At 50.2% G+C, this 24335-nt stretch overlaps 1 protein-coding gene and 1 pseudogene across 3 annotated transcripts; one reads left to right on the forward strand and one right to left on the reverse strand.

The window, feature by feature from the left end:
- Positions 1-387: 387 nt before the first annotated feature.
- Erbb3 (erb-b2 receptor tyrosine kinase 3) lies at positions 388-21688 on the reverse strand. 3 transcript variants are annotated; one of them, XM_017594700.3, is made up of 29 exons: positions 21567-21688; positions 21141-21408; positions 17810-17961; positions 16685-16871; positions 16008-16133; positions 15346-15411; positions 15090-15208; positions 14862-15003; positions 13591-13704; positions 13366-13486; positions 11300-11373; positions 10808-10898; positions 10206-10411; positions 9895-10027; positions 9038-9128; positions 8696-8850; positions 8064-8117; positions 6714-6849; positions 5854-5973; positions 5622-5720; positions 5222-5407; positions 4899-5054; positions 4656-4731; positions 3985-4131; positions 3786-3883; positions 3508-3696; positions 3302-3373; positions 2810-3110; positions 388-2652 (listed from the first exon to the last, which is right to left on the reverse strand). In XM_017594700.3, the coding sequence occupies exons 2-29, from the start codon at positions 21220-21222 to the stop codon at positions 2126-2128; spliced, it is 4020 nt and encodes a 1339-aa protein (XP_017450189.1). In that variant the 5' UTR covers positions 21223-21408; positions 21567-21688; the 3' UTR covers positions 388-2125.
- Positions 23158-23709, forward strand: Rps27a-ps11 (ribosomal protein S27a, pseudogene 11; annotated as a pseudogene).

The raw sequence follows: 24335 nt of genomic DNA on the forward strand, positions 1-24335 counted from the left end.
ACTCTCTCACATACACATAATTAAAATCTTAAAAACATAACAAATGGGGCTGGAGAGATGGCTCAGTGGTTAAGAGCACTGACTGCTCTTTCAGAGGTCCTGAGTTCAAATCCCAGCAACCACATGGTGGCTCACAACATCTGTAATGAGATCTGATGCCCTCTTCCGGTGTGTCTGAAGACAGCTACAGTGTACTTGTATACAATAAATAAATAAATCTTTAAAAAATAAAAATAAAAACATAACAAATAAAAGCCTTGGAACATTACTTGTTACAGAGTGTCAGAAGCAGAGAAAGCCATCCATTGCTAAGAAGCCAAGAAAAGGAACGGCCTCATGCATTTTTCACTTCACAGGAGTACACAAAAACAATCAAAAAAGTTGACATTTTTAGACAGTATAAAAAAAAAACTTTAATGGTACAAGAAGCATTTTCCCCCCAGTTCCCATCCAGGAAGACTGAGGTCTGAAGGTGGATCCTCTTTCTATCCCATCTCATTACTGGTTGAGAACAGCTCCTAAAATACAAGTCTTGGAACCTTTGCGAATTGGCTTGTAAGGAGTATGTATCTGCAACATGTATGGCCTGCGGCTTACACAAACATGTCTGGTTACTTGTCCTTCTATCTAGTCTCCACTCCTTCCTGAGATGAGAGGCCTGGGTGCTGGAGGAAAAGTGGCTGGTAGCATTTGCTTGATTCAGTGCATAAAGAAATGTGACTGGTAGCCACAGCCTTCAAAAGGTGAAGCTAGGGTTGCTGTGTGTGGAGTCCTAGGCCATCCTGGGCTACATGGTTTCAGGCCAGTTGACAGAGTGAGACCCAGCTTTACACAACACTTTATAGTACAAGCACAGGTATGAGAAATGGGAAGATTTTGAATCCTGGACCTGTTGCTTTATTTCTTCAAGGCTCAGTCCCCCATTTTCTGAGGTTCTGCTGTCTGTCCAGAGTCTTAGTGACCTGTGATCAACTGCAATCTGAAAATGCTGAATGATAAGTTCCTGAAATAAATAATCCCTACAGTTTACATCGTACACCATTCTGAGTAGCACGATGAAGTCACAGCCACCCTTTCCTGTCCCACTTGGTAGATGAATCATCCCTCTGCCTAGTGCGCCCACACTGAATAACCTACTTGCTCTGTACTCAATTACCCACCTGCTTATTAGATCGAGTGACAGCAATACCATACTACTTGTGTTCAAAGACCCATTTTATCTAAAAACAGGCCCAAAGTGCAGGAGTAGTCATGCCAACTCAGACATGTCAAAGAGAAGCGTTTTCTTTGAGAAAAGGTGGAAGTTCTTGACTTCACATGGGGGAGGGGATCATATGGTAATGTCTATAATAAAAATACATTAAATTAGAAAAATAGAAAAATTAGTACAACCTCTGCTGTGGCACCTCAAACTAAAAAGAACGATAAGTTCTTATTTAAGATGGAAAAGTTACTAAACACAGAACTTAGTTTTGTACACCAACTAAAATGTTAAAAAAAAACAAACCACAGGATTCAATATTATTCACAGATTCAGGGGCCTACTGGCTATCTTGGAACACTCAAAAAGAGTCTGTATTGGTGAAACGTGGGATCAGTTCTATCTCACAAAACTGGAAAGATTATAATTGAGACACTGTAGGCAGAGTTCAGCATGAAGGTGCCTGACTCACAGTAAATGTTCAGTTCATAGTTACTGGTATCTACTCTTAACTTTAATTCCTCAAAGCTTTAAGCTTCTAAATCTTCCCCTGGGATTAAAAGTCTCATAAAATGTGTACTTTCCTCTATTTCCCTTCTTCAGAGTCTGATGGGGAGGAAAGGCGACGTTTAAGAGTCTAATCCCCATGAGTAAGAACCTGAGCAAAAGGGTCCAGAGAGCAATCCTTCATATCTCCAGGGAGAGTCCCTGAGGAAGCGGAGGAACGGGGTTGGGAGAGGAGACACACAGGGCTACGTACCGCAAAGTTTGCGGGGATATGTTGACAAGTCTCTAGGAACTGGATGGCATTGTACAGGACTGGAGAAATGGAGGTGGGACCTCAGAGAGAGGGATGAGGAAGGGGTACCCTCGAAGAGGCACTAGCTGCCGCCACACGCCCGCAGAGCGTCACGGAGCAGAAGTTTACGTTCTCTGGGCATTAGCCTTGGGGAAAAGCCTGCTGTGCCAGTAATCGGGGTTGTCGAAGGCAGAGTCGGTGGCTTCTAAACTACGCAGAGTTTTGAGGCGGGCATAACGAACATGGGGGGCGTGATGTCCAGGCCCCTGGAAAGCTCGCATCTCCTCGTACCCTTGCTCAGCTGCTGGGCAGGCCCCCATAGCTGCATAGTCCCCTCCGGCGCCACCCGCACCACGCCTCCGGTTCATGTACTCATAGTCTTCATCTGGAGTTGTGCCAGCAGAGGGCACGATGGCCATGGGATGGAGCGGGCAGCTCTGTGTACTGCCCAGAGAAGCACTGAGGTCTGAACCCACATCCATGTACTCGTAACCCAGTTCTTCCAGGGAGCCAGGCCTGGGGGGCCGAGGAGGGCTACCCCTTCTCTTCCGGTTCATGTATTCATACTCCTCATCTTCATCTTCCTCCTCAGTACCCAACACAGAACTGAGACCTACCGACGAGAGGGTGCCTTCCCGGGAGGAGGACGCACCTACGGGTGAGAGAAACTCTTAAGTACGTATAGAACTTTGTAGAAATAACCAGAAGGAATGGGAGTGAGTGAGTCATCAGAGAAGGTAAAAGAACTAAGGGGAGCTCGGAGAAAAAGCTTAGAGGAAGATTTGAGAAAATCGCTGGAAGAGTCGTACCTCTGAGGTGTGTATCTGGCATGACGTAGCCATTGCCGTCCTCCTCCTCTAACCCTGGTGGGGAGAGCGGGGTCACAGGAGTAAGCAGGCTGTGTCGCTGCGAATGGTAGGCACTGTCCCCACGAGGCCGCGGGCTCCGACTCCGGCTTCGGCTCCTACACACTGACACTTTCTCTTGGAGTTCAGCCTCAGAGCCTGTCACGTGGCCCTCTGATGACTCTGATGCTGGACGCCCCCGTGGAATTGGGTGCAGAGAGATGGGACGGGAGAACTGTTCACGACCCCCCAAAACCGCAGAATCCTACGGAGGAAAAGTCACGGGAAGCAATATAAGGATTACACAGATTATATACATGCCCAGTTTTTGAGGAAGGTGCAGCTGTTCAGGTAGGGCCTTTTCCATTGCCGGACGCTGAGTAAACCTTCAAGATTCGAAACATCTCCACATTTCTATAAACCCAAGACCATAACACCCAAGCCAGCACATCTTACCAGACAAGCCTCTCCGAGACTGCTCTGGTTCATGGGCATGTACCCAGATGAGGGACTTAAAAGGCTCTGGCTCTAGGATGAGAAAGGAAAGAAAAGGGTTAAAACGAAGGAAGAAATCTATTCCTAGCGGGGAGGCTGATGAGTGGTGATTCTGAGTGGATTCATTGGGTCCAGGGAGCAGAATCTTGTGCAGTTAGAAGACTTACCCCACGTGGCCGGGTGAGCGTTCCCGTAGGCAAGCTGAGAGCAGAACCCAGGGAGGTGGCCAGGCCCTCCTCCTCTGCCTCCAAGTCTAGGTCTAGGTCCAGTTCTGGCTCCAGCTCTGCCTCCTGCAACTCTTTGGTGGTCAGAACAGAGGGTTCTGCCGCAGGAGGTGTTCCAGGCCCACTCGCTCTCTACAGGAGTAGACATTCGTCAAGATGCATTCTCGTTCTCGATAAGTCTGTTCCCTAAACCACTTTGACTTTCTCTAGTCCCCACTCACCTTGATGACCAGATACCTTGGTGGGTCACGGGCCATCCTGGTAAACTCATTGGCTAGTTCTTTAAAGGTTGGGCGAATATTCTCATCAATCATCCAGCCTGGGAAGAGATGTGGAAGGTTGAGTCAGAAGAGAGAACAGAGCCATGGAAGAGAAAGGAGGAAGGCGGTTAGAAAAGGCTAGGGTCAGTGGCCTACTCACACTTGACCATGACCATGTAGACGTCAATGGTGCAGATCTGGGGCTGTGCTAACCGCTCTCCCTTCTCTAGCAGGTCTGGTATTTCAGCCAGTCGTAACCCTGCATAGGGCTCTGCCCCGAAGGTCATCAACTCCCAAACTGTTACACCTGATACAGGAAGACATTAAGTGGTAACTATGAGGGCTGGGGATTTAGCTCAGTGGTAGAGCGCTTACCTAGGAAGCGCAAGGCCCTGGGTTCGGTCCCCAGCTCCGGGGGGGAAAAAAAAAAAAAAAAAAAAAAAAGTGGTAACTATGAAAAACAGATACAGGGGTTGAGGATTTAGCTCAGCGGTAGAGCACTTGCCTAGCAAGCCCAAGGCCCTGGGTTCGATCCCCAGCTCCGAAAAAAAAAAAAAAAAAAACAGATACATGCACGAAGGGAAAGGGGGTATGTGATGGTGCTGGGGGGGACCTGGCTTTAATACAAGGATTGCGGGGGTTGGGGATTTAGCTCAGTAGTAGAGCACTTGCCTAACAAGCGCAAGGCCCTGGGTTTGGTCCCCAGCTCCGAAAAAAAAAAAAAAGAAAAAAGAAAAAAGAAAAAAAAATACAAGGATTGCGAAGGCATCTAGTTTTTAAGAGAAGACACAAAAGGGGGGCCTGAGCTGGTACTGACATAGGGGTGCTTACCATAACTCCAGACATCACTCTGGTGTGTGTATTTCCCAAAGTGGATACTCTCAAGGGCCATCCACTTAATTGGAGTCTGAAGGTTAAAGATAAAGGTGTTACTAGTCAATTTTCACAGACTTCCTTATTTTAAAACTCCAAGTTCCCTCTCTTCGAATCTGCCACGACTCATTTACCTATCTCAGAAAGAGCCCCTCAGCCCCATGCTCCCACCACCCAACCACCCCACCCTCAGTGCCTCACCTTGGCCTCACTATGTAGCAACTGCTTGTCATCTGGTGGCAACAAGTCAGCCACACCAAAATCTGCCACCTGGACCTGACTTGGTGACTTGAGCATCACGTTCCGGAGCGCAAGGTCCCTGTGCACCATGCTATGTTCCTCGAGGTAATACATGCCCTGGAGGGGGAGGTGGTCTCATGGTTGGGGAAGTCAGCCACTGGTCAAGAGCAGCTGCCCACACCCTGAGGACAGCTCTCCGGACCTCAAACCCTTGACCCTCCTACGTCACCCCTGACCTTCTCCAGCTGCTGCTGCTATCGAAGCTCCCCTGAACCCCCCCTCACCTTGGCAATTTGTACTCCCCAGTTGAGCAGCAGCTGTGGTCCCAATGTCTCACGGTGCTGTTTCACATGATCAAGGAGGGAGCCCAGGGGCAAGTACTGAGTAACAAGCTGCAGAGATGACCCTGGGCACAGTCCTAGCAGCCGTACAATGTGGGCATGGTCCAGGCTGCCAACGGCCAGCATATGCTGCAAAATATATGTAACTTCCTGTTAGCCAGGAAGTAACGGGTTCGCATATGCTCTGCAAAAGCACACCCATCCGGAGGTCCTCAGCACTGAAACACAGCATGCCTGAGACAGAGTTAACACACCATTTGCCAACACAAGATCACACGCCTCCATGCCTGGACCAACACCGCCTCTCTTCTAGAGGCACAAAGAATTCCTTTCTATAACTCACGTCAGTCACAGCTTGAAAACTTTGGCGCCCACTCTTGTCCTCGATGACTTTAATGCAGACTGGAATCTTGATGGATTCACCCTCAGGAATCCAAATCCCCTGGAAAGTTTGGGGTGGAGGGAGGTTTAAAAAAAAAATCACTCTTTTTCAGACAGTCTTTTGCCAAAACCTTTCTCCCTTTTCTCCCTCCATCTTGTCCCCACTTTGTCAGACTTCCCAAAGAGTCACTCACCTTGTGGACAGTTCCAAAGACGCCAGAGCCAAGCACTTTAAGTTTCCTCAGCTCTGTCTCTTTGAAGATTCTAGCCAAGACTTTGTTTGCCTTCTCGCTTGGGTCCAGAGGCTCGATGCTCTGAGGAGTGGACAGGGAGGAGTTGTTCAGAAAAGCCTTGTCTCACCTACTGTCTCTGTGATGCCGAGGGCAGCAGAGCAGAGAGCCCAGGGTAAGGGGAGAAATCTTTAGTCCTGGAAAGCTTCGTATTTTACTGAGGAACAGCACGCCCTTCCGGACACAGTAGGATTGAAGAAGGTGAGAAGGTCAAGAGGGCCAGTTCCCTTCTCAGAGGAGAAGGGAGCAGAGGAGATATGGTGGCACCTGACTCCAAAGACCTTTCAAACAAGATTAGTTCTTGTTTTCTATTCCTCTCTCCTCTAAGATGAGGGCTTGCCGTGTAGATCAGATGAACTCAGGGCAATCTTTCCTGCCTTGGCTGAGTGCCGGGATTACTGCCACGTACCAAAGCCTAAGCTTCCAAAGCACTTGCGCATGCCGCTGTATCCATCATCTTGGAAGGATGAACGCTATCTGTGGCTAAGGTATGTAAATGGATCCACAGAGCAAAACCAAGAGCAAACAGCAAAACCAAGATGAGAACATCTTCCCTCTTCATGGTCTGGTGTGTCCATATATGTGCACGTGTACATGCGTGTGGCTAGGTCTGAACCTGGGCCCTTATACATGTTAGGTAAGCATTCTGAGCCATATCCATAGCTCTACGCTGTCCCCTCAAAGAAAGGGACCACGTAAGAGAACTAAGGGTCATCGCTTTCCCTTGGGAGCACACTGCGAAGGATACCTCCCTAAGTACTCACCTCACCCCGCTCCAAGTAGCGTCTCATAGCCCTTTTGTTCTGAATCCTGCGTCCACGCCAATACAGAAAAGAGCCTCCCAGAATCATGAGGATCACGGCCAGTCCCACCGTCACCGCTATTACCAGATGAGGTTTGCTATGGGATACAGAGAAGGTCAGGATCCTGGGTTCACGCATGTCATTTATATGATATGCATCATCTGGGTTAGCTCCATCTCTACTAATGTCCACGAGCACTGAAGGAGTCAATAGATATGGGGCTTCCCCTTCTAAGAAGGTGTAAGTTAATTTAGGAAGAGAATGTGAGAAGCCAGGACTCTTGAGTCCAGGGATGGTAAACTGTTATGTAAAAGGGAAGAACAACCCTAGTGGACAATCCCTTATCCAGTGCATACAGGTGACGCTAGAGGGACCCAGGGTGTTATTAATAACAATGAAAAGGAGGACAGGAAATCAGGAAGGATCCGGGTGAGGGCACAGGGGTGAGCTGGAAGGAGATAATGGTGGATTGGTATAATCAAAGGATATCATATAACTGTATTACATTTCCAAAGAACAAATAAGAAATATTATTGAAAGTGGGGGGAGGGTTGGAGCTATGGCTCAGCAGTTCAGAGCTTCAAACCCAGGTTTGGTTCCCTGAACCCATGCGGCGGCTCAGAACCATTCTAACTAAGATCCAAGGTAATGCAGCGCCCTCTGCTGGTCTCCTGAGCACCAGGCACATGGCGCACACAACATCAGCCAGGCATTATTCATACACATAAAGCAAGATAAATAGCTTTTCAAAGATAGGTATAGTGCTGCAAGCCTGTAATCCTGGTATTTTGGAGACAGAGGCAGGAGGATGTCTGTGAGTTATAAGACACCCTGGCATACACAGCAAGTTTCATGTCAGGCAGGGCTATATGGCGACACCCTGTTACAAAAACAAAATAAACCAAAATGTAAAAAATAATATTTTTGTCCTTTTTTTTCTACACAGGGTTTCTCTGTATAGCCCTGGCTGCTCCTTGTACTCAGAGATCTTCCTGCCTCTGCCTCCCGAGTGCCGGGTTCAAAGGTGTGCACCACCACCACCGCCAGGCTAAAAAATAAAACTTAAAAGGGGCAGAGTGAGCTGCTAGAGAGAGGCTCAGTGTCTAAGGGCACTGGCTGTTCTTGTGGAGGACCTGTGTTCAATTCCCAACACCTACATAATGGCTCATGCCCTCTTCTGAGCAGAGACATAAATGCAGGCAAAACAACCAGATACACATAAAACTTTAAAAGGCAGAGGAATAGCATTGCTCTTCCCCTAACCTTTCTCCCAAGCATTCCTGAATTCCACAATTTCCAAGCCAGTCTTACCTCATCAACACCTCTGCTTGGCCTAAACAGTCTTGTAGTTCTGGTCCGTTACACCTAGAAAAGAAAATCATCTTCTTAGTAAGTAGACAGCAGAGGATTGGGCCAACAAGATGGCTTAGCAGGTGAACACACTTGCTGACAAGCCTGAGGGCCTGTGTTTGATCCCTGGGAACCAGGTAAGGGAAGGAGAGAAATTAACTTCTTCAAGTTGTCATTTGATCTCCACATGCACACTGTAGCACACATAGTTCCCACACTCACAATAAATAAACATAATTAGGGGAAAAGTTTTAAAGACCATAGAGGCCCAAGTCCAAGAGCCTCCATCTATAAAGGCTTGCTTTGGAGCAAACCTACTGTGGCACCTCATCCTGAAGCCGGACACCTACCTCCAAACAGAGGGGCCTCCGCCCCTCTCCTCCTCCATAGTCCTATCCTCCATCTCCGGCTCTCTAGTGAGCCTACTCCAGCGTCCCCTAAGCATGGTGTACTCTCGTGCTGAGTTTCCCTTCCCCCCGGCCTTTAGAGCTGGAAGTCAGTCTTGAGCAGTCAGCCTGTCTTCTTGCTGCTCCACAGGCTAATTCTGGGTTCCCACCCTCTCCCTAGCCCCTCTTTTCCATCCCATGACTGACCCTTGGGTGCAGTTCTCATGGCAGGGCCGACACTCATTCTGAGCATCTGGATACTTGTAGATTGGACCTTTGGCACCTAGGATTCCATGGGGGCAGCTGTTCACACAGTGGGGCCCGTCACGAAAATGAGCACATCGTGCACAAGCGTCAGAGCCCTGAGTAGAAGAAGGATGATCTTTGAGAATGAGATCTCAGGGTTAACTCCAGTCCTCCCAGTAAGGGTCAGCCCATCCCCTCAGCATCGTCGGTGTACAAACTCCAGGGCTATCTGACTTCCCCAGTCTGACTTGGAAATTTGGTCATTCCCCATCTCCCTTACAGATCACAGGGCTGCTACTGTACCGAGCCATTGCATGTGCTGGTGCCCTCCATGGGTAGGCATTCTGGATGGCAGGAGAAGCATTGAGCCTCATGAACAAACTCCCGGGGTTCCCTGTAGTGGGGGACATGGGGAAGGATCACTTCTGCCCTTCATCCCCTTGACCTGTAGTGAAGACCTTCTACTTCGTGCCCACCAAGGCACAAGCAGAAAGCTGAGAAGCCAGGTGTGGTGGCTTACATCTTTCCCTGAGTTCAAGACCTGCCTGGGTTACAGAGTGAGGTGCTGTCTAAAAACAAAAGCAAGCAGGCCAGCCAGCAAACAAGAAAGCAAGAGAGGGCCAGGCATGGTGGCACTCAGGAAGCAGAAGCAGGAAGAGCTCTTTCATTCCTGTCTGGTATATATAGCGAGTTCTAGGTCAGGACCATGAGATTCTGTCTGTCTGTCTCTGTCTCTCTGTCCGTTGCTCTCTCAAATGCACACGCACACACAACAAGACAGACATGGGGCTCATAGCTGTAATCTCAGCACTTAAAAGGTTAAGGCAAAAAGATTACAGTGTGAGTGGGCTGGAGGGGAGGGGAGGAGGAGGGGAGGGGGATGAAGAGGGAGAGAGAGGAAAAGGGAGAAAGAAACACAGTTTATGGGGCTGCAGAGATGTTTCAGGGGCTAAGAGCACTGACTGCTCTTCCAGACATCCTGAATTCAATGCCCAGCAACCACATGATGACTCACAACCATCTGTGATGGGATACAATGCCCTCTTCTGGTGGGTTTGAAGACAGTGACAGTCTACTCATATATAATAAATAAAGAACTTGGACTACTCTATCTGTCCCTAGGCCTTCCTCCCACCCTCTTGGCCTTGTCCACACTGTACCCTTGCAGGAAGTTGCAGTGAGTCACACAGACACCTTCCCGGCTGTAGTTTCGACAAGACAAGCACTGACCAGGGCCTGGGCCCCAGCATCCCCCAGAGGAACACAGTGGATCACACACTTTGCCCTCTGCCACTGGAAAAGAACAGACACATTAGGAAGACTCTGAGGGTAACCAGGAAGCCTTCTGAATGCTTCTTCCTTATTGCCCCCACCCTCCACTCCCTCCTCACCGGTTCGATCCCTCAAACCTATTCCTACTTTCCACATCCTCTCACCCCTGTTCTCACTCCCGGGAGGCCCTTTCTCTTACAGCATTCTCCCAGAGGCCGGTTGTACTTGATGTCAAGTCTCTCTTCCGAGGGCCCCCGAAGCAGTCTGGTCCAGTTCAGAGAGTGGTGGTAGCAAAGCTGCTGATTGGCACTTATGTAGACACGCCCAGCACTGATTTCCTTCAGGGACCGGAAACCCAGGGATGTGACATTCAAGTTCTTCATGATCAACAAGGAGAAGCCCCGGCTGGAATAAGGAGTCAGAATTAGGAAATGAACTGCAAAGGGAAAATTGGAGATACAGGGGGTTTACTTTCACTCAACCAATTCGCTCCAGGTTAAGTCAGACCTGTAGAGAGGAAGTCGCCTCTCCTGGCAGGTTTGTCGAGTATAACTGAGGCAGGTCTGGAACTTGAGACCTGGCTCACACTGGTCTTTGAACTAGCTGTGGTCCTCCTGTCCGTGCTGGAATTAACCACATCTGGGATTATCCTGACATTTTGCCTTTCCACCTCGCTATATTAGCAGACTGTTAGGGCCTGGTGGTTGAGAAATGCCCTGTCTACCATAACAAGATGCCCATGCCCACCTCACTGTCTAGGGATGCTTGCTACCAACTCCACACTCCACGCCCGTTACTCACTTGTAGAGGCTTCTGCCCCCGATGGTTGTCAGATTGGAAAAAACACTGAAGTTGTGCATGTGAGGGGGCCAGGACTGGATGTTTAGGTAACCTAGGGGTCGGAGAGAGGCATATAAGGTTCTCAGTAACCTGCCTCCCTGTGCTCTGGAATGTGACTCCCCCATTTTTTTTGAAGATTTTTATTTATTTTATGCATATGAGGGCTCTACCTGCATGTGTGCCTGCATGCCCAGAAGAGGCCATCAGACCCCATTACAGATGGTTGTGACCCACCATGTGGGTGCTGGGAATTGACTCAGGATCAAGAGCAGACCATTCTTCCAGATGGAAGGCTCTTAAATGCAGAGCCATCTCTCCAGCCCCCTGACAGTACTTTTAACCACTGAGCTATCTTTCAAACTCCAAGCGTGACTGTCTTTAAGTGGTTTAACTGTAAGGTGTGCCCTGTGTCACCTGCCCCTTCCAGCAGGGTAAGTCCACCTTCTTCCTCACCTGTGATCTCCCGGACTGTTCTGAAAACATTGAGCTTTTCCGGGTCCAGTGCGGGTATCTTATGCCAGGGGTCACTACGAGAACAGTAAAAACTTGTCAACAAAGGAGAGAGACAACTCAGTGGTCACCACACCTCAAAACACGGTTTCTAGATGTCGATGTTTCCCCCAGCACTCTGGTCAAGCTGCCTTTCTATATAACACAGCCTCTTGGCTCCCAAGTCAGTCTTCATCTAAAGGACACAGAACTGCATGGGGAAATGTGGGTGGCTGGGGAAACAGACATATACAGAGGCCTGGATTGTCTTAAAAAGAAAAGGAGTGTTCAAGGGCTGATGCAGCCAGTGACACTGTTGACTGTGCAAACCCGACAACCCCCCATGGTGGCTCACACTGTCTGCAACTCCAGCCTGAGAGTCAGACACCCTTTTCTGGTCTTAGGCGCCAGGCGTGCACATGATGCGCAGACATATACGCAGGCAAACCATCCATGTCCATAAAGCACATGCCTATAATCCCAACATTAACACTCAGGAGGCTAAACAAGGGTGGCAAGATCAAGACCAGCCTGGGCTATGAGTGTAGACATTATTTAGTTGAAAAAGCAAAAGCGAAAACTGTGTATAAGGAGGAAAAGAGAGAACTGATGAAAAGAAACAAACAAAGAAAACATGTATCTGGGCAGAGCAGTGCTTGGCTGTCATCCCAGCACTTGGAAGGCAGAGGCAGGTGCATCTCTGAGTTCGAGACCAGCCTGGTCTACAAAGCAAGCTCCAAGGCAGCCGGGGTACAGAGAAACCCTGTTATGAAGAACCCAAAGAATAAAAAAATTAAATAAAAGCACTATATTATGCTAATATTAGGGGAATCTGGGTAAAGCATGTATGGAAAATGTCATTTTTTTTTTTTTTTACAATTTAAGGGCTACTCTAAATGTATATCTATGTAAAAAAAAAAATTAAAAGAGGTGGCCAGCAAGATGGGTGAGCAGACCAGGTTGATTTAGCAGAGCCTAAGAATCTGGGTTAGTCCCAGGCTCCACAGGGTAGAAAGAGAAAACAGATTCCCTAACACTGACTTCTGAGTCCCACACTCACTGAGGCACACACACACACACCTACATACATACACATGTGTCTACATCTATACATACACATCTATATACATATACACACGCCTACACACATAGATGTCTACACACATGCACACACATGTCTACATACACAAACAAAGCTAGCAAAAGTGAAAAGCAGGTCAGTTAAGAACACTGGCTGCTCTTGCAAAAGGCTAGGGTTTGACTCCGTCATCTGTAGCTTTACTTCCAAGGGATTCAACAGCCTCTTCAGATTTCTGTGGTACCGGGTAAACACGTGTTGCAGAGACACATGCATGTAGGCAAAATACTCAGATACATAAAATAAAAAATAAAAAAAAAAACAGACAATGGTCATCATTATTTTCTGTCATGCGTGTGTGTGTGCAGGTGCCCACTGAGGCTGGAGATGTCAGATCCCCGAGTTAGAGTGACAGACAGCTGTGAGCCTCCGAGCAGCGCATGGTCTGAACCACTGACCTCACTCTCCAGCCTCCTTTTATTTAAATTTAAGGAAGAGCTTCTAAAGCCCTTCAGGGGAACTGTGTCACCTCTCGGTGTAAGACTGGGCTGCTCAGGATGTCCATGAGGGACTCCCGCTGGAGCTGGTGGAAGGTGGAGTTACATATTCTCTCGGTCCCTTTATAGCCCCTAAGACTTCCTGTCTTACATTTCTATATTGGTTTTTTATTTGTTTGTTTGGTTTGGTTTTGGTGGGTTTTTTTTGGTCTGGTTGGTTTTGTTTCTTAAGACAGGGATTTTCGGTGTAGCCTTGACTGTCCCAGAACTCCCACTGTAGCCAGCCTGGCCTTAAACTCACAGAGATCCACCTGCCTCTGCTTCCTGAGTGCTGGGACCAAAGGCGTGCACCTGCCATGATTTACATTTCTAGTCAGCCGCATGACTTAAGGCACTGAAGTGAACCGTGAGGTGGATAGGGCTGCGACTCGAGGTGGAAAAGCGGAAGCTCCTACCCGTTGAGGCCGGTGATGAGGAAGTCCAGATTGCCCAGGATCTTGGTACAGTTCACGAACCCATCAATGTTGCTTGAGTCCACAGTCTGGTAGCGGCTTCCAGAGCCTGTCCCCTCACAGGCTGCAAATACAGAACGGTCTCAGTGCTGCGTTCTGAGTCGCCTCACAGAAGAAACTGGGTGTAAGTTCTCCCCACTTCTGCCTCTTCGCCTCCCACTTCTGCACCTTTGGGGCACAGCCCTCCGCAAGGCTCACACATCTTCAGTCCGTGCTTATCTACTTCCATCTTGTCAGGAGGACAAGCCCTGACACAAAACGTCTGGTCCACCACAAAGTTATCTAGGAAAGGGGAGAAAGCCATTAGAAATGAGGGATAGCCAAGCACCGAGACCTCTCCTCTGCGCTGCCCCTCCTCTCCACTGTGCCCTGGGATTTGCCCCATCTATAGTCTGTCCTCTAGATGAGACAGTCTCTTTGTTCTTTTCTTCTTTTTCTTTTCTTTTCTTTTTTTTCGGAGCTGGGGATGAACCCAGGGCCTTGCGCTCGCTAGGCAAGCACTCTACCGCTGAGCTAAATCCCCAACCCCTCTTTGTTCTTAATAAGGCCTCAAGCCCCTTCTTAAAAAAAGATTTAAGGGGCTGGAATGATAGTTTAGCAGTTAAGAGCACTGACTGCAGGCTGGAGAGGTGGCTCAGTGGTTAAGAGCACTGGCTGCTCTTCCAGAGGACCCAGGTTCAAATCCCAGCACCCACATGACAGGTCACACCTATTACAAGATCTAACAACCTCACGGAGACATAATACATGCAGATGAAACACCAATGCACACAAAATAAAAATAAATGAAATTTTAAAAATGATTGGTTTTTCATCTCAAAAAAGAAAAAGATTTACTTTATATGTGTGTATATATGTGTGTGTGTATGTATGTATGTATGTATGTATGTATGTATGTGTGTGTAGACCTCTTTTGTGTCTAGTAGCCAAGGAGTCCAGAGTAGGTGTGATATCCCCTAGAATTATAGGCTATTCCAGGCTGCCTTATGTGGGTGCTAAGAACTGAGTCCTTTGGAAGGGCAGCCATTGGTCTCAAGTGCTGACCTATGTTTCTAGCCCTGGCATCAAAATCTCCATGGAGCAGAGGATGACCTGGGGTCTCTGATCGTCCTGTCTCTACCTCAGAGTGCTGGGGTTCCAGTACACTATTTCACCCAGTGTCTATGGTGTTGGAGTTATCAAGCCCAGGGCTTCACACACACTGCTAGGGAAGCACTATCAATTGAGGTGCAGCCCCAGGCCTCTTAGCTCTTTACTGTTCCAAGTGGCCCCTGCCCAGAGCCTGGGAGGGGCGGGCACTGACAGAAATGTCACTCACTAACCAGGTGAGGTCACATGATCACATCTAGGTCCCCCAGTTAACACCTAACTTAATCCCTTTAGTATCCCAAACTTTTTGTGTCTAATTTCTGGTTGTCCTTCCCACCTCTGACACTTACGGGGACAACTGGCAACGCAGACTCCTCCATACTGATACTTGGTATGGGGGTTGGGTTCAAGCTGAAACGTTAGCTTGTTGTACACAAGAGGCTCTGGACACCGGGGCACACAGGCCCCACTGTCATTGAAGCGTCGGCAGGCCTGGGAATGTAAAAGACTCCTAGAATTTATGTTTTCCACAGACCCCTTCCCCGTCCCAAAGCCTGTAACCCCACGTCAGAGCATACAAAGCAATCTGTGTCCTGAGGTCCAGAGCAGCCCCCAGCACACTCATCGTGACAGCACTGGTTAGGGTTGGGCCCGAAGCAGCGACCGTTACACTGAGGGGCACAGATCGTCTTGGTCACTACGGAAAGAGAGAACACACGACGCTCAGGGCTAAATTCAGGGGCCGTTGCTCATTCTAAGTGTTTGCAGGATTGCACAGGTAAAGGGGATGGGAGGATGTGAGCTTTAACTTTTTACAAGAAAATTCAAACCCACATATCTGGCAGTCGTCCGGTCCAGGACCCCAGCACCGTCCCTTGCAGACCTCGTGACAGGGTGGACCTGGTTGGGAAGCAAGAGGACACACCGGACCATCAGAGCTGAGAAAGGCTTGCTTGGATCAACAAGGTATGATGTCAGCACACAGGAAGCTCAATCCCAGGAAGCAAAAGCCCTGGGCTGTGTCCCTCCCTGCCCTGGGAGAGCAGGGCTGGGCTCAAGTGAACCTGTCAACAAGGGGCGGGGCTAGCTACTCCTCCACACTACCCACTGGGCAGCTGAAAGGCAGGGACTGGGGCAGATGCCAGTCTCAGCCTGGTGCCATCCCAGGAACTTGGTTCTTTCCAGACAAGCCAATTCTGTGCCTGAGTGGACTGGAGCAGTAGGGGATATTATACTGGCAAGAGCAACAGGGAGCTAATCCAAAGATCTGGCTTCTCTGCTTAGCACCCAAGATAACTTCTGCCTCTTTTCCTGATCCATTGGTTTGGGCTCCAGGAGACTGACCCGGTCCTGGCTGACAGGCTCTTGGGTCAATGGTCTGAGGTGACTGTTTGAGGAAGGTGGGTTCAGATGAGGGAATGAATGGAGTAGGGATGGGAAAGGAGCCGCTCCAGTTTGCTGGGGCGAGGTGAGCCGCCTTGATGGCATCCACTTACAGTTCGCACCATTGTTCTTCACCACTATCTCAGCGCCTCGAACCCTCACGATGTCTCTCCAGTCAATTGTATCCATGTGGCAAAGTTTGTCATTCTTTTCAATGTAAACGCCCCCTGACAGAATCTCTGTGGTGGGAAGAGAAGTCACAGGCTGAAAATTATAGCACAACTCCCCTTCTATGTCTTCCTACCAATAATATTCGAGCTTCAAGAAAAGCTGGCTCTCAAAGAGGAGGAGTCAGGCTAAAGAATCTCCCGCCTCTTCAGACACCTGTGTAGATCCGGTTTAGCCAGTGGGGGAGGGGCAGGACGTCCTGCTTCAATCCCCTAGGCCTACCTGAATGTTTTCTAAGCAACTGAGACAGGGAGAGCAGCGGGTGCCCAGGCTGTTTAACCCCTACATTCTCCAATTGGTTGGGGCAAAGGATTCCAGGGAAGGAGGGTTATCAATAGACTCAATTCCCACTCCAACCCCGCCATCACATAAGGTCCTTCCTGGAGCAGATGCCCCCAGTTTCCTCCTGGGGCCAGCTACTGCTTAAAGAGTAGTGGACTTTTAGACCACCAAGGTAGTGGGCACCCAGACGAACCAGAGGGAGCGGTCTTGGGTCATCGACGAGGTGCCTGTTGGCAGGAAGGCTCAGGGGCGAGACTGGAAGGGAGCATCAGAAACTCACCTGTTAGCTGAGTGAACTTGAGCTGGCGCAGAGCATGGCTGGAGTTGGTGTTGTAGTTCAACATAACAAAGATGGCGAACTTCCCATCGTAGACCTGGGTTCCCCGGACCACTCGGAGGTTAGGCAAGGGAAGCACAGAGAATTCATTCATGGCCACGAGGACGTAGCCTGTCACTTCTCGGATCCACTGTGACAGAGCAGACCGCAGCAGTGAATAGGACAAAAGGTCTCCGGCTTCTTTAACTCTATTTTATTTATTTATTTATTTTGAGACCTGGTTTCTCACTGTTTGTAAACCAGGATAGCCACAGACTCACAGAGATCTGCCTGCCTCTGCCTCACGAGTGCTGGGATCAAAGGTGTGCGCCACCACACCAAGCCCTTGATGTTTGGTGAGTACTCTCCACCAGTGTACCACAGTTGCCCCTGACTCCCGTCCTGTGTCCAGCTTCCCTGAGTTTCTTTTCTTTTCTCCCCCAAACCCCAAACTTGGCACTGATTCTAGGACCTCATGTATGTTCTGCAAGCACCCCATCACTGAGCTATAACCCCAGCTCTGAATTCCCTGATATGTAGGGATATGCTGTCACAGTACTATGCCATTCGGTGAGCCAAGACAAGCCACAGAAATGAGCACAGATCTACATTCCCCACTTATCTCTTCTCTGAGTCATAACAGAAGGGTGAGGAGTCCTCGCCTCTCCGGGTGACTCTGGTTCCTCAGGTGGCTTACTGTACAATTCTGATTGACAGAACGCCACCTGCTCTCTCCCTTCCTGGTGGCCAGCTTTTATATACCCCTGCTTATAGGCATACTACAGTCACTGTCTCCCTAGGTTTGAGCCTTAAGAACTACTAAGTCGGGCTGGAGAGATGGCTCAGTGGTTACAAGCACTAACTGCTCTTCCAGAGTTCAAATCCCAGCAACCACATGGTGGCTCACAACCATCTGTAATGGGATCCGATGCCGTCTTCTGGAGTGTCTGAAGACAGCTACAGTGTGCAAGTCTTAGGAAGTCTGACTGCAGCAATGCTGACTGCAGCAAAGGGTGGTCTCAAGGGAGGGCAAGCCTGCTCTATGGGGCTGAGTGGGGACAGGTTGGGGGAGGGGCTGTGCATACTCACTTGCAGGAAGGAAAGGTCAGCATTGTGTCCTGTGAGCACAATCTCCAGGTTACCCATGACCACCTCACACTTTTCATACAGTTTGTACAGCGTCTGGTACTGGTTGTCTGCATCTCCGGTCACACTCAGTCCGTTCAGAGTCCCAGGACACACTGTAAAAGTGGAGGTGAGGCAGATAGGTAAGTTAGGTGCCCCCAGTCTGAAAGCCCTGTCCCAGTTACCCTGACAAGGCCTCCAAGGGCCCCCCTGCTTCTCATTCTCACAAGATTCTTCTCCGATTCCCTCACCGTTCCAAACAGGAAGGTGGACTCTTTTCCCACCAGAGCCCCCACTGTGCCTCCTTCAGGCACTAATTTGGGCACTGAGGGGTTAATACAGAAGTAAGACATGCTTGGCTTTTCTTCTCCCTGGAAAGGACACTTTAGGCAGGAACATTTACCCTCTCCTCAACTAAGGCACTTACTTCTCTGCCCCCATCCTGCCTCTCTCTAGGCCCTGGAATAAACATCTCTTTGGGGCTAGCACACAGCCCCTATTGTGTCTGCAGAGGGTGGGATGGGGGCAGAGGGTGGGGGCAGTGCCCGGGGCCACAGTTCAGCCCACAATGAAGCAATTCTATCCAGGAGGAGGGGGCTGCCCCATCCTGCCTCAGACACCCCATCCTTAGCAGCACTCCCCTCTACCCCGGAGCTTTGGGCTTAGAAAAGTGACCTCACTGGAGGGACAAGCCCTGGTAGTGGGGTGGGGGGGTCAATGGGAGCTTTGTCTTTAAAGCTGGACGATAAGGAACTGGCGGCCTCCCCCTCCCCAAACTCCGGTCTCCCTTCTCATTCCCTCCCCTAAGCCAACATGCTCCAGCTCCCTGGGCACCACTGTGCAGCCCTGAGTGCTTTTCACCAAACAGAGAAGCCCAGAGAGAGACAGAACAAAGCCTCCACTCCAAAGCCAATTTCATCGTCAGAAGGATTCTTTAAAGAGACTGCTAACATGGCAGTGTTCCCCAGTAGGCACTCCAGGAGAGAGCCCAGAGGAGAGGCCATTTCAGTTCTTGGGCTTTCACTGTCTTCCCTGGAGCTCTTTCCTGTGGTGCAGTAAAAGCACATGGAGAGGAGGGTGGGGGTAAGGGGTACACCACCTGTTCTAACCACCCTTCCCTGAGGCGGGGCAGGGAGAGAGAGAGAGAGAGAGAGAGAGAGAGAGAGAGAGAGAGAGAGAGAGAGAGAGAGTCAGAAAGCCCAGTTTCTCTTGTTAGGTACATGTCTAGTTTGACCCCTTCTAGATCATCTTCCCTATCCTCTCTCCATGATGGAAAGAGTGGGCCAGTTCCAGCAAGAAGCTAGAAGCTCCCAGAGGAACCTGGGAACTCCAGGGTCCTTGGGCTGAAATAAAAGACTAGGAAGGTTAGTCATTTCTGGAACAGCCCCACCCCTGTCCCCTTCCTGGCAGGACACCCCTCTTCCAAGTTAAGGTGCCAACCCTTCTCAGATAGGGGAGGAGCTAGGATATCTGCACAGGGAAGTGATGTGTACCTGTGCGTGCGTGCGTAGTGTCACACATGTACGACTGACACACAAACATGTACACAGTTACCCTGGCACAGAAATAGATAGTGTTTGCCCTGGAACCCATACTCAGAAGCATTACAAGGGGCCAGTCCATCCTGCCTGCCCACAATGCCTTGCACACTTTGTGTCTTGTGCTTTGCAAAGCCCTACAGGGCTCAGTTACCTGCCACCCTGAGGGTAAAGTCCAGATCCCACAAACAGGGGCAAAGGGCGCAGGCGGACAGGACGGGAGCATAAACAACCACCCAGGAGGGACCAAGCAACCTGGGGATCACGGCAAGGAAGCAGTGAAAAATACCGGGTGGGGGTAGGGTGGACAACGCTCACAGAGGAGCAAAGGATCAAAGTCGGAGCCTTTCTCTGTAGAGAGTATTGACTGCACAGACCAAGAGCCTCCAGCCCCTCAGATGCCTCCCCTCTATTGCCACATACACAAGGGGACAAAGGGGCTATACAAGGCTTGAGACAGGGCCGGATGCCCAGAGGCTCAGGAGGAAGATAAAGGGTAGACAAGCAAGCATGCCTGCTCCCTGCCTCTTGAGGAGGGTGGTGGGAGTCCCGGACTCTTGGGTTCTGGTTGGTGGGGGCAGTCAGATGGAACTGTGTTCCAGTCACTCCCCTGGCCCTCCCCCCAGTCCCAGACCACCCCCTCCACCAGCTGGGAGTGTTCACATCTCAAGATCCCAGGGGCTAAATTTAGGCCCAGCAACTGTGGGGGAAGCACAGGTGGTTTCTCCCACTCCCACTCTGCGGAAGGGGCACTGACTGTGCCAACCCCCAAGCAGAGATCTTGGGGTGGGGTGGGGGGAGCAAGATCAACAGGACTCTAATTATACCAACTCCGGTGTTCTTCAGGTGTCTGTAGTCCCAGAGACACCCGTAGGAAAGGGCTCATATGGCACCGAATGGGGGGAGGGCACAAGTTGGGTCTGGGAGCCAGTTCACAGAATAGAATGTTCAGAAGGTGGGAGAAGTGACCTCAGATTGGAGAGAGAAATAGGTCTGATTGTCTTTTTCCCCACAGCCCCAGAATAGGGTATAATACCCTGGAAATAGTGTAGTGTGTAATAGATGCCCAACATGTTAACTGAATTGACCTGGGTCTTGATAAAGAGACGTTGGTTAAGTTGGGGGACCGGCTTATCTTATGGGAAAGCAGGCAGCCAGCTCTGTGAGACCTCTCACTGATGTCACCTGGACTTGGCCCTCAGGTTAATCTCAGCCTTCTCAGGACAGCCCCACTCACGGAAGAGGAGGTGCCACTCTTGTTTTTCCAACATTAGAAAACAACAACTTCCAACCCTTGCATAGCCCCGCCCTGTCAGCAAAACAACGAAACTGGGGGGTTGTTGAAACCTGGGATGGGGTGGGGGCCAGGGAACCTGAGAACAAACTGAGACCCTTCAAGTCAAGGCTCCTTACGTTTACAGAAGGGTCCCTGCCCGCCCTCCTCCCAAGGCTCTCAAGTGTGAATCTACTGTTCTTCATTAACCAAATCAGAATAAGACCAATTAGAGGGTCAGCGACGCCCTGGGAAGAAGGGTAGGCATCCAGGAATGCAGTCCCAGCCCCCAGAAAGCTCCACTCCAAGAACCGAGGCACACGGCCCCCTCCTTGGTGGTGCGAGCAGACCCGGTGTCGCACCCCCCCCCCACACACACTCCCCAGTTCAAAGAGTCAGTGCCCGAACTCCTTGCCCAGGGTCTGCGAGCGTTCAGGTCACACGCTCCCAGCTTCCAGACTTCTGGGGCTCCCGCGCGGCTTACCTGCCTGAGAGTTGCCCATCTCGGAACCCCGGGCCAGGCTGAGAAGGAAGCACAGCACCTGCAGAGTCCCAGTCGCCCTCATGATTCCAGCGGATGGTGAAGGGAGCCCTGCCGAGTCTGGCCCGGGGGCCCCAAGATTAGGAGGACATCGAAGCGAAAGCCACCTGAACAGCCAGCGAATAGGTAGCTGCGGCCGCAGCGGAGGTTGCAAACTGCAACTGGAGCCGGAGTCAGAGTCCGGAGCGGGGCGGCAGGGGAGGGTGTCTGTCTGGGAGGGAGGGACGGAGCGAAGGGGGAAGGGGGTGAGTCACGGCCGCGCCCCCTCCCGTGCGAGGCTGAAGTCCTGATGGTTGTAGCCCGGGACACCCGCCCAAAGGTGCTCCGCCAGCCCGCAGCCTGGCCAAGAGGGTCAAGGAGGGGTCTTACTCCAGCAATTCCCTCCGGAGATGGTTCAGAGGAGATCAAGATTCCAAACGACCCCAGGCCGGGGAAAGGTAGTGACTGCGGGTAAGGAGAGCGCTCCGAAGCCCAGCCCCCAGAAAGCTGGCCTCGCCCATTAACCAAATCACTCAACTCCCCTAGCCGGTTGGATCACTTGAGGGATTTTTTTTTTCCTTCTTTCGTAGTGTGAGTATTTCAGTTTTTTCGAGTGGGAGGTTGTTTTTTAGCCTAGCGTTCATGCCACCTCAGTTTCCCCGGGACGCAAAGCCCCGTAACTCATGTACCCAGCTCGGGAACCCGAGCCCCGGAGACCGCGTGAAATTGCACTGTCTCCGGCCGCTTCCTCCGGCAGACCCGGCGCCGGCTCGGCCTCTGGGGGGATTTGCCTGGGGGGCGGGGGCGGTTTCCAGCCTGGGAACAGACCGGGGAGTCCGCCTTCCCACTTCAGCCCGGGGAGGGGCTCCCGCACCTGTCGCCGTCCCCTCTGCTGCCCCCCACGGCCGCCCGAGAGAACAGCTGTCTCCGAGGGACCGACCGCGCCGTCCGGGCGGCCGCGGTTCCCGCCTCTCCTCCGCGGACCCAAAAGGGCACAGCAACGCTCACACTGGGAGACGACAGTGAGGAGGGGAGCGGAGAAGTCACCGCACATGGCCCACGGGACCCAGGGTTGCTGGGTCCCGGACGGGTCCGACTGGCGCCCCCTGGTGCCCAACCCCTTGCATTTCGCAACCCTTACATTGGCATTCCAAGATTTTGAGAATTTATTGTCCCCTCCCCCTGGGCGAAGACTATGGACTACAATCTTTTCTTTTCTTTTGTTTATTTTTTTTTTTTGGTTTTGAAACAAGGTCTCATATAGCTCATAGAGCTCAGGCTGGCCTCGAGTATATTATGTGACTGACACTGGTGTTGAACTCTGAATGGTCGATCTTTCTGCTTCCACCTCCCAAGTGCGCCATGTCCCCACTCTCCTGCTACAATTTTTTTTAATTTGTTATTATTCCTGTATGCATGATCGTTCGTACTTGTTTCTGCTACGATATGTGTACGGAAGCCGGAAGACGACTTTAGGGGCACTTGATTATCTCTTTCCATTTTTACACGGGTTGGGAGATGGAATTCAAGTTACCAGACTTTCTCTGCAAACACATTTAGGTATCTGTGGTGGCCAGAAGTTGTTGGTTGAATCCCTGGTAACTGGAGTTACAAATTGTTGTGAGCTGTCATGTGGGTCTGGGTAAGAAACCCTAGTTCTTTGGAAGAACAAGTGCTCCCAAACACTGAACCATCTCTCCACGTGCCCCATCCCTTGCCCTCTTGCAACGATTCTTTAAACTTGCTATTGCGTGGGTGTGCCTATCCACCCTTGGCCTTTCCTGGACCTGCTATGTAACAGTTACACTATTAAAAGCAAGAGCACTGACTGCTTTTCCAGAGGTCCTGAGTTCAATCCCCAGCAACCACAGGCTGGCTCACAACCATCTGTAATGGGATCTGATGCCCTCTTCTGCTATGCCTGAAGACAGTTGACACTGTACTCATATATAATAAATAAATAAATCTTAAAAAAAAAGATTCTGGCTTTCCGGTCCGACATCGTGGGTGAAGCCGCTGCAACGGTGCAGATTTTTTGTGAAGACCCTTACAGGGGAGACCAATCACGCTTGAGGTTGAACCCTCGGACACTATAGAAAATGTAAATGCCAAAATCCAGGATAAGGAAGGAATTCCTCCTGATCAGCAGAAGTTGATCTTGGCTGGCAAGCAGCTGGCAGCTGGCTGTACTTTGTCGACTATGACATTCAAAGGAGTCCACCCTCCACCTGGTGCTGAGACGTCGTGGTGGTGCTGAGGAAAGGAGGAAGTCTTATCCCATTTCCAAGAAGAGGAAGCAGAAGAGGAAGAACGTTAAGTTGACTGTGCTGAAACACTATAAGGTGGATGAAAATAGCAAAATCAGCTGACTTCGTCAAGAATGCCCTTCTGATGAGTGTGGTGCGGGAGTTTCCATGGGTACCCACTTTGACAGGCATTACTATGGCAAGTGATGTCTGACTTACTGCTTCAACAAACCAGAAGACAAGTAGTTGTGTATGAGTTAATAAAAAGAAGAAACAGGTTGGGAATTTAGCTCAGTGGTAGAGCGCTTGCCTAGCAAGCAAGGCTCTGGGTTCGGTCCCCAGGTCCGAAAAAAAGAAAAAGAAAAAAAAAGAAAAAAGAAAAAGAAGAAACTGGGGGAAAAAAGATTCTGGTCAGATTTAAACTCCTTTCAGTGCTGGGATGTAACTCAATATTCAGATACTGCTTAGCTCTAAGCATGGATCCAGGTTGATAGCCGGAACAGTCGTGGAGGAGCACCTCCCCTCAAGGGCCAAATGCTGCTACTTAAAGATCTTCTTTTCTTTACTTTTTTCTTTTTTTTTCTTTTTTTTTTTTTGGTTCTTTTTTTCGGAGCTGGGGACCGAACCCAGGGCCTTGCGCTTCCTAGGTAAGCGCTCTACCACTGAGCTAAATCCCCAACCCCTTCTTTTCTTTTTTTAAAATTAAGTTTACTTTATCTATTTATTTAGTTAGTGTATGAATGCTCTGTCTGTGTGTACACCAGAAGAGAGCATCAGGTCCCACTACAGATGGTTGTGAGCCACCATGTGGTTGCTGGGAATTGAACTCAGAACCTTTGGAAGAGCAGTCAGTGCTCTTAACCACTGAGCCACCTCTCCAGCCCAAGGGTCTTCTTTTCCACATACGTAACCC

Source organism: Rattus norvegicus, chromosome 7 (assembly GCF_036323735.1).
Source record: "Rattus norvegicus strain BN/NHsdMcwi chromosome 7, GRCr8, whole genome shotgun sequence".
Classification (NCBI taxonomy): Eukaryota; Metazoa; Chordata; class Mammalia; order Rodentia; family Muridae; genus Rattus; species Rattus norvegicus.